This window comes from Pollachius pollachius, assembly GCF_949987615.1.
Source record: "Pollachius pollachius genome assembly, chromosome: 9".
Taxonomy (NCBI): Eukaryota; Metazoa; Chordata; class Actinopteri; order Gadiformes; family Gadidae; genus Pollachius; species Pollachius pollachius.
Window position 1 is genome coordinate 23807715 of NC_136942.1, and position 10000 is coordinate 23817714.

Here is a 10000-nt window from a genome sequence, read left to right on the forward strand (position 1 = left end):
TCCCCGCTCAGCTCCGGCTCGTCTCATCAAACTCTGCCGCTCCCCCGCCGAGCGCAACAACAGCGACTCCGTGCTGGTGGCGTGCCTGGTGCGTTGGCACCTCTTTGAGCGCTCCCATGTGGCTCAGTGTCTGGGAGTCCGTGGGTCTAATAGACGCACACATCTTCTACTAAACGCACAAATTTTCTGTTATGTGTCCACGTATTTTTGTGCGTGTATGTCAGAACTTTGAACCCGTGGACACATAAAGCCAGTATATGAATATAAAAAGTAATTACATCTTTTTTTTTATGTGTATATATATTTACTTTTATATATGTACAGTGGGGCAAAAAAGTATTTAGTCAGCCACCAATTGTGCAAGTTCTCCCACTTAAAAAGATGAGAGAGGCCTGTAATTTTCATCATAGGTAAACCTCAGCTATGAGAGACAAAATGAAAAAAAAAATCCAGAAAATCACATTGTCTGATTTTTTTAAGAATTTATTTGCAAATTATGGTGGAAAATAAGTATTTGGTCACCTATAAACCAGCAAGATTTCTGGCTGTCACAGACCTGTAACTTCTTCTTTAAGAGGCTCCTCTGTCCTCCACTCGTTGACTGTATTAATGGCACCTGTTTGAACTCCTTATCAGTATAAAAGACACCTGTCCACAACCTCAAACAGTCACACTCCAAACTCCACTATGGCCAAGACCAAAGAGCTGTCAAAGGACACCAGAAACACAATTGTAGACCTGCACCAGGCTGGAAAGTTTGAATCTGCAATAGGTAAGCAGCTTGGTGTGAAGAAATCAACTGTGGGAGCAATTATTAGGAAATGGAATACATACAAGACCACTGATAATCTCCCTCGATCTGGGGCTCCACGCAAGATCTCACCCTGTGGGGTCAAAATGATGACAAAAACGGTGAACAAAAATCCCAGAACCACAAGGGGGGACCTAGTGAATGACCTCCAGAGAGCTGGGACCAAAGTAACAAAGGCTACCATCACTAACACACTACGCCGCCAGGGACTCAAATCCTGCAGTGCCAGACGTGTCCCCCTGCTAAAGCCGGTGCATGTCCGGGCCCGTTTGAAGTTTGCTAGAGAGCATTTGGATGGTCTAGAACAGGATTGGGAGAATGTCATATGGTCAGATGAAACCAAAATAGAACTTTTTGGTAAAACCTCAACTCGTCGTGTTTGGAGGAGAAAGAATGCTGAGTTGCATCCAAAGAACACCATACCTACAGTGAAGCATGGAGGTGGAAACATCATGCTTTGGGGCTGTTTTTCTGCCAAGGGACCAGGACGTCTGATCCGTGTGACGGAAAGAATGAATGGGGCCATGTATCGTGAGATTTTGAGTGAAAACCTCCTTCCATCAGCAAGGGCACTGAAGATGAAACGTGGCTGGGTCTTTCAGCATGACAATGACCCCAAACACACCGCCCGGGCAACGAAGGAGTGGCTTCGTAAGAAGCATTTCAAGGTCCTGGAGGGGCTTAGCCAGTCTCCAGATCTCAACCCCATAGAAAATCTTTGGAGGGAGTTGAAACTCCGTGTTGCCCAGCGAAGGCCCAAAAACATCACTGCTCTAGAGGAGATCTGCATGGAGGAATGGGCCAAAATACCAGCAGCAGTGTGTGAAAACCTTGTAAAGACTTACAGAAAACGTTTGACCTCTGTCATTGCCAACAAAGGGCATGTAACAAAGTATTGAGATGACCTTTTGTTATTGACCAAATACTTATTTTCCACCATAATTTGCAAATAAATTCTTTAAAAATCAGACAATGTGATTTTCTAGATTTTTTTTTTTCATTTTGTCTCTCATAGCTGAGGTATACTGTGAAGAAAATTACAGGCCTCTCTCATCTTTTTAAGTGGGAGAACTTGCACAATTGGTGGCTGACTAAATACTTTTTTGCCCCACTGTATATATATATATGGCCATTATAAATATATATATTTTTAAGACAGTGTTCAACAGCAGTGAGGACTCTAAATGTGCCTTAGTTATTCTGATGGAGAGTGTGTGCGTCTATGCACAGGATTATCTGTGCTCCTCAAAAAGTATGACATTTAATACATCTTGGACCATGAGGTTATTCCTGTGTGTGTGTGTGTGTGTGTGTGTGTGTGTGTGTGTGTGTGTGTGTGTGTGTGTGTGTGTGTGTGTGTGTGTGTATGTGCGTGTGTGCGTCCACGGGTGTGTGTTGTGTTAGTTTTGTTTAAAGGGGACGTATCATGCCACCAGGTGTGAGTGTGTTTAGCCTTACGAGCCGTTTCGAAAATCTGCCCCACATGACATCACTAGGGGGCGTGTCCACCTAGATCTGTGCTGGATAGATGAGCAAGGTTTACTTCAGTCCACTGGGTAGGCTGGTAGACTGATCTGTCAAGCACAGATCTAGGTGGACACGCCCACTAGTGATGTCATATGGGGCAGATTTTTCGAAACGGCTTGTAACGGCAAATCACACTCACACCTGGTGGCATGATAGGTCCCCTTTAAGTTATTGTGCATGTGTAGTATTTTGTTTGTTGTTGTTGTTGTTGTGTATTTATGTGCCTGTGTTTATCTTTGTGTGTGTTTGTATTTAAGTGTGTGTGTGTGTGTCTGTGTGTATGTGTATTGATGGGGGTGTATTTAAGTGTGTGTGTGTGTGTCTGTGTGTATGTGTATTGATGGGGGTGTATTTATGTGTGTGTGTGTATTCATGTGTCTTTGTATTTATGCATGTGTGTGTGTATTAACGTGTGTGTGTCTTTGTGTGTGTGTGTGTGCGCGTGTGTGTGCGTTTCTAATATTGTGTTTGTATGTGTCTGTAGTGTGTCTATTTATGTGTGTGTGTGTGTGTGTGGGGGGGGTGTTAATTTATCTGTGTGTGTGTGTGTAAATACGTGTGTGTGTATTTATCTGTTTATGTGTGTGTGAATTTATGTGTGTGTGTTTTATTGTGTACGTGTGTATTATTGTTTGTGTGTTTTCATGTGTCTGTTTGTATTATTGTGTATGTGCGTGTTTGTGTTATGTATGTATTATTGTGTTTGTGTGTGTATTTATGTGTTGTGTATGTATTATTGTGTTTGCGTGTGTGTGTGTGTGTTTGTGTATTTATGTGTTGTGTATGTATTATTGTGTTTGCGTGTGTGTGTGTGTGTGTTTGTGTATTTATGTGTTGTGTATGTATTATTGTGTTTGAGTGTGTGTTTGTGTTTGTGTATTTATGTGTTGTGTATGTATTGTGTGTGTGTGTGGGTGTGTGTGTGTTTGTGTGTGTATATAGGTGTGTATTTATGTGTGTGTCTCTCTCTCCCCCAGGCTGCTCTCAGGCGGCTAGCGGCAGGGTGTCCAGACGGCATCGAACCTGCGGACCACCAGCAGCTCATCAAGCCTCGGCTGGTAGACTCCTTCCTGCTGTGCTCCAACATGGAGGAGAGCTTTGTATGATCCTGCCCCCACTCACCATGCTGCAGCGTCTCCTGCTCCAAACGCTGGGCTGGGAGGAGACGAGGAGAGGGGGAGGAGACGAGGGGAGGGGGAGGAGACGAGGGGAGGGGGAGGAGACGAGGGGAGGGGGAGGAGACTGTGGGAGGGGGAGGAGACGAGGGGAGGAGGAGGAGACGAGGGGAGGGGGGGGAGAGGGGGAGGAGACGAGGGGAGGGGGAGGAGACGAGGGGAGGGGGAGGAGAGGGGGAGGAGACGAGGGGAGGGGGAGGAGACGAGGGGAGAGGGGGAGAGGGGGAGGAGACGAGGGGAGGGGGAGGAGACTGTGGGAGGGGGAGGAGACGAGGGGAGGGGGAGGAGACGAGGAGAGGGGGAGGAGACGAGGAGAGGGGGAGGAGACTGTGGGAGGGGGAGGAGACTGTGGGAGGGGGAGGAGACGAGGAGAGGGGGAGGAGACGAGGGGAGGGGGAGGAGACGAGGGGAGAAGGAGGAGGAGACGAGGGGAGGGGGAGGAGACGAGGAGAGGGGGAGGAGACTGTGGGAGGGGGAGGAGACGAGGGGAGGGGGAGGAGACGAGGGGAGGGGGAGGAGACGAGGGGAGGAGGAGGGGAGGAGGAGACGAGGGGAGGAGGAGGAGACGAGGAGAGGGGGAGGAGACGAGGGGAGGGGGAGGAGACGAGGAGAGGGGGAGGAGACGAGGGGAGGAGGATGAGACGAGGGGAGGAGGAGGAGGAGACGAGGAGAGGGGGTGGAGACTGGGGGGGGAGGAGGAGGAGACTGGAGGGGGAGGAGGAGACGAGGGGAGAAGGAGGAGGAGACGAGGGGAGAAGGGACGACAACAGAAGAATAGTTTGATTTATTTATTATTTGTATGTATGTTGACATTTTTCCAATACTGAAGGAATCCGAACACATGACTTGTTGGTGTCTGGAGATCCAGAACCAGGACATCTGTCCCTCCTGGCTCAAGCGAGGTGCTACTTTAAAAGAACACAAGCTCCGTATCTCCCTTGAAACCAAAGAGGCATGAATCTCAGAAATAGTTTCAGCCTGAATGTTTCAATGAGTATAAAGGTGAGTTTTAAATTTGGTGATATCAAGTACTGCAGGCAGAAAGAATAATGTACACCATATTTAAATGTAATGGTTATAAAAAAGGGTAATATTTAACTTTTTGTTTTCTTATCGTTTGCATACTTCCAGTGATTTTAACTGGGTAAACATGTTTTTGCAGAAAATGTTTAGGTTGGTTTAAGTCTATTCCCCAGGAATAATTTGTAATATATATTTTTCTTTATAATGTACAGCTTTATTATTAATCCAACAAATTGTACCCGCTGCTGCCTAGGCCTACCTGGAATTGTATTAGCTAAAAAAAAAGTTGTAAAGGCTCTTCCTGTAGGCCTATAGCATGTGATGAAGAATAAAGGGAGAGTGCTGTCCTTTGGTTTGTGTGTTACATCAGGAGTCATACTGTCGGACCGGGATTTAGAGGACAGGAGGAGTTGTGTAGTGTTCTCATGCATAAGGATTAAACTGAATGTAGGCTACCATGAGGCTAACATATTTCCTAATATGTATTTTAAACATGAATTGCTGTTGATATATTAGCCTACTGTGTAAATTGATGCATATAATATAAACTAGTTGAGTAAAACCGGCACTTTTGTGTGTGCTACACGGCACTAGCGGCGCTAGGATTTTGATTGTGGACGGGCCTCCAGAAAACCGGATGGGCCAGTTAAAATAAGCTCCCCAAAAAAACGGGGTTCCCCTTCATCTCCGTTTCAGCGCCTTTCTGCGGCACTGAGGACAGCGACTGGAGCCTACCTGTGGCTCTGTTGTCGCTGTCCTCGGCTCGGAGCTGAAGCGGACAAAGACACACACCATGGCAGTAAGCCTAACTTCATTTATCTCTTTTGAACGTTCAGTACACAAAAAGACTGAAACGGAATTAGATCTTTGGAGGGTCTGTTTCTCTCCATTCATTTACCCAGCACGGCGCGCAGGGAACTGTCCAAACTGATTTAACTGTTTCTTATAAATTCAGAATGACAGAAGAACTGTAAGGACATGAAATAACAGCAGCATTGGATCTGACACAGCTGCTAAACACAAACAGCAGGAAAACGATCAAAAATTATTTCTCCTGTAGCTTATTTCCTAAGAATAATTAAATGAATAACATATCTAACCATACAAACAACAGCATAACAATCTGAAATAACTGATGAATAATCACAAATGCACACAGTTTCATTCAAACTTGCTTGTGGGACTTGGGGCTGACAGAAGGAGACGGTGGGGTTTCGTGCTGAACACAGCAAGAATTTCTTGATATTCCAGTGAATTAGTCAATTCCCTTTCAAATGAAAGCAGGGACAACGAGTTCAGTCTATCTGTCAACATTGTAGCCCTGGTGCCTGTTTTTATCCGATTGACAGCTGAAAGAGTCTGCACAGTACATGTCATGGGTAATGTGAGGAGGCTGTTCATGTTGGGGAAAATATCACGGGGGCATGCGTCGAGCACTTCTACGAGTGTTTCTTTTTTCTCGTTCATGGTCTTGTTGGCCTTTGCCTTTCTTTTAAGCTGCTGCACAAACACAGTGTGCTCTGCGTCTTCCAAGACCTAATTAGAGAGTGAAAGAAAGGATGAGAGCAGTTTAATATTGTGTGCTGTTTTATATTCATTATTGATGATAATAAGAAAGGTATGTTGCTATTGTTGCCACACTTTGGGGTCATTCGTTAGACCTTTTATTTCAATATTATTACAGGGCACTTAAAACTTATATTTTGAATAAAAGTAAAATCTATATTATATTGTATTGTATTGTATATTGTATGATAAAAATGGGTTTTAAAATTGTGGTATTGGAGAAGGAAGTTTTTTCAAATGGTTTTGATGGCCTTGAGGCACTAAACGATCCATCGTATTATACCTCCTGGCTCGCTGTATTTCACTCAATTGATATAAATTAGGAGCAAAAGAAACAGTGTAAGTTAAGTTCAGGTAAAAGTGTAAATCTAAATGATAACTAAGAATTTGGTGTGTGTGGGGGGGGGGGGGGGGGGGGGAAGCTTGATACGGAAAGGTGTGCAGCACTGCGGGCGAATGGTTGGTAAAGCCATTGAAATATTGACCTAAATCATTACAGCAGCACGCACGCACAGACACCAGCTGACCTTTGAGCTGCTCTGGTGGCATTATGACAAGTCTCCCTATCACAATAAAAGTCCCCTGGGAGCAGTTGGCATCAAGGTTTCTCTAGTGAAAGTGTGAGTGAGAGAGAGACAGGGGGAGAGCCCCCCTTCATCAGAGAGGGGCTGTCTCATCTCTCTCTGGGCAGCTCAGAGGGGTAGCGCGGGTCCTTTGTATCTCTCTGGTTTCTCTCTAACCCTTCCTCTCCTTTGAGAGACAACTGCATCTCTTCTTGCTCTCCTCTGCAGCCCTCTCCCCTTAGGGTACGTATTCTGAGCGGGCACATCCATACAATTGAGTGTGTGTGTGTCTGTGTGTGTGTGTGTGAGTGTGAGTGTGTGTGTCTGTGTTGGCCAACATACGCGTGGGATTGTGTTCACAGGCCTTTATGATAAAATATGCTCCTGCGTGTCTTCGTGGATGAAATATACATGACCACTGCGTCCCGGACACAGACGGAGAAGGAACACAGGTTCCTCTGATATTCTGTGTTTTTCTTTTTCTACGGACTACTGCTAGTCCTGCTTTTTGTTATATTTTTCATTTATTCATCAATGAACTATTCAAGCTCACTACAATTCGACTGAGAACACTGAGAAATGATTAAAGCACCTGAACAACAGGACCACCCCAGAGAATGGTGAACAAGCTCTGCCCTATTGCAGGGACACTCCAAAAGCAGGATCATATCTTTATGGGTATCGAGTTTCTCTGTAAAACTTTTGACTTCGATGAATCTCTTCTGCAGTGCTTCTGTCGTTTTATCTCTCCTATTTAAAATCAAAGATCAACATATAGCGCAGACACACCCATGAGGAAGGCTAGGGAGATGATGGGGGTTCGGAGGGCTGGAAGGAAGGACACACATCTGTGAAGCAGAGAATATTTGCTGTTGATGTGTCTCTAGAATCTGTAAATAATGCCATTATCCCACTGTAGTCCCTCCTAACATCAACAACAAATAACAATTGCAAATGAAAATGTATTTTTGGATTGAAGTTATTTGTCTTGGAATATTTTTGCATTTTAAAGGGTTCTTATTTATTTTGCCTTTAAGTTTGGATTTAAGATGATTTACTGGACCTGACTGATTTTTACTTTTTGTGTCATGCTTTATGGACACAAGAACCGATTGATATTTCTTTGCTTAATTTTAGAATAGTCATGGGTTTGTCTGGTGTGGTTTCACCCTGAAATCTCAATCGTAAAACTCCCACCTTTTACAAATGTTTTCAATGTAAATATAATGTGTGTTATTGAAGGCCCAACCCTATTCTTCTGAATGTTTAGTGTGGCAGTTTTACCAAGAAGCAATATTTATTGCCTAAAAAATGAATACCACCGACTGTTAACAAATGTTTTTTGCGCATGAATGCGACTCGTTCTACCAGACTACTTCATCAAATACTATTAATACGTAATCCACATTCATTCCCGTAGTTTTATATGATACATAGATTAAACATATGATGAGGAGTCAAACAATATAAGGTCTCCTTGCGATGTCTCACCACACACTATAAAAGTAAGATCTTGTTATAATGCTACTGATAATGCTATTCAAATAAGCTATTCTGTCCGATTGCACAAGATTCATCTCCAATAAACTCCCACCTCAGGGGAGTCTTAATGAGCCTCATCATATTAACAGGGTCCGACCCCTCGTTATACGGGATTAAACTGCGCTTCTTTAACATCAGACTACTACCGAGTAACCTTCTAGTGGATGTTCCATTAAAGCATTTGGATGACACCTGGTGGACACACATTTCATTGTACAGGTTATGTCAAGTTGTAACTATAAAAGGAGGCAGCGTTCATGGGAACTTCATATTCTTTAGAAAAATGAATATTGCCTATTGGTAAAAAAGCCACACTGAACATCAAGAAGAATTGATGTAGGCCTACAGAACAGATGTTCACGTTGAACACAGTTGTAGTAGCTGATACATGGGTCCATGTTCCGCTTTCTGAGGCAGACAGAAAGTTGATCTATGTTTAATAGTGGTGAGTCTGAAGAGTGTTTCTGAACATGGGCCACCTGATATAGCCTCGATCCACATCGTAGGGAGGTGAATGATTGGTGAGGAAGGTTTCTACTTACTGGCTGAGAGGATCAATAGGAGGAGCTCATCTGGCTGTCATTAAAACCTTATCGAATGGATTACAAAGTCGTCCAAAACGCTGTCTTTACTCCGTCGGAGAGTTGAGGAAACATGGTGTAAAGATGCGGCGTAAGATGCAGCGTTATGAAAGCTTAAACAACTTTTTAAGCTTTTGGCCTCCAAACTGTGTGTTTTTGTGGGACAGAATAAAAGACTGAATTCACATGTATACGAGTAATGTTATTACACGGTGATTGCAGTCAGGAACGAAAGAACGTAACATGTTGATGACAACATCATACACTATATAAAACACTATACACAGACACACACACAAACAAAGAATACATGACACAACTTGTATTAACAATATTAACAATATAATAATGACAAAGGTTATAAGATGCAAGAAACACGCTAAACTATTGGGTTGTAACCATAGCGAAAAAGTTCTCAATGGTTTATGGGATGAGTAGGCTAGTTCCTTCACTCTTCACAAAAAAAACCTTTGCCTTTTCTTCAGTTTTCCAAATTTATTTTTTCCCTGAATCATATGGTCACGACTACCTTGACGGACGATTGGCTTGGTTTCAGGCTTAAAAATCATTCTAGAACGATTTTTCAAAAAGTAAATTGAGAAAATGAATGGGAAATCTACTTCCTGAACCAGAGCTGTTAAAAGAGTGGGCGGTCAATGTTGCTCTCTATAGCAAGAGTTGTGATAAAGTAACAAGTTAAAAGCAAACGTCCTTAAATGCATTTGTCAGAAGGAAATGATGTACTAAACAATTATTTTAGCAGTGTTTTTAGACTGTTAATAGAGTAAGAGAGGAGGAAGGCTGGGACACTCTGCAGTCTGTCTGATGGTAGCCAGGACGACTGGGTATCTCTCTCTCTCTGTTCTCTCTCTCTGTTCTCTCTCTCTGTTCTCTCTCTCTGTTTTCTCTCTCTGTTCTCTCTCTCTCTCTGTTCTCTCTCTCTGCTTTCTCTCTCTGTTATCTCTCTCTGTTCTCTCTCTCTGTTCTCTCTCTCTCTCTGTTCTCTCTCTCTTTTCTCTCTCTCTGTTTTCTCTCTCCGTTCTCTCTCTCTGTTCTCTCTCTGTTTTCTCTCTCCGTTCTCTCTCTCTCTCCGTTCTCTCTCTGTTCTCTCTCTCTCTCTCTGTTCTCTCTATGTTCTCTCTCCGTTCTCTCTCTGTTCTCTCTCTCTGCTCTCTCTCTCTCTGTTCTCTCTCTCTCTGTGTCTCTCTCTCT

At 43.7% G+C, this 10000-nt stretch overlaps 2 protein-coding genes across 3 annotated transcripts in view; both read left to right on the forward strand.

Moving 5' to 3' along the window:
* Positions 1-3444, forward strand: part of insc (INSC spindle orientation adaptor protein) — a gene marked incomplete at its 3' end in the record, with an annotated part of 55007 nt that extends 51563 nt beyond the window's left edge. For both annotated transcript variants that reach the window (XM_079744054.1, XM_079744055.1), the window contains exons 12-13: positions 12-88; positions 3316-3444. In XM_079744054.1, coding sequence (XP_079600180.1) covers positions 12-88; positions 3316-3444 — 206 coding nt within the window. The remainder of the gene's footprint in view (positions 1-11; positions 89-3315) is intronic.
* A 910-nt stretch (positions 3445-4354) lies between these two features.
* Positions 4355-10000, forward strand: part of LOC307080742 (uncharacterized protein) — a gene marked incomplete at both ends in the record, with an annotated part of 42354 nt that continues 36708 nt past the window's right edge. Inside the window, one exon of the mRNA XM_079743607.1 lies at positions 4355-4415. Coding sequence (XP_079599733.1) covers positions 4355-4415 — 61 coding nt within the window. The remainder of the gene's footprint in view (positions 4416-10000) is intronic.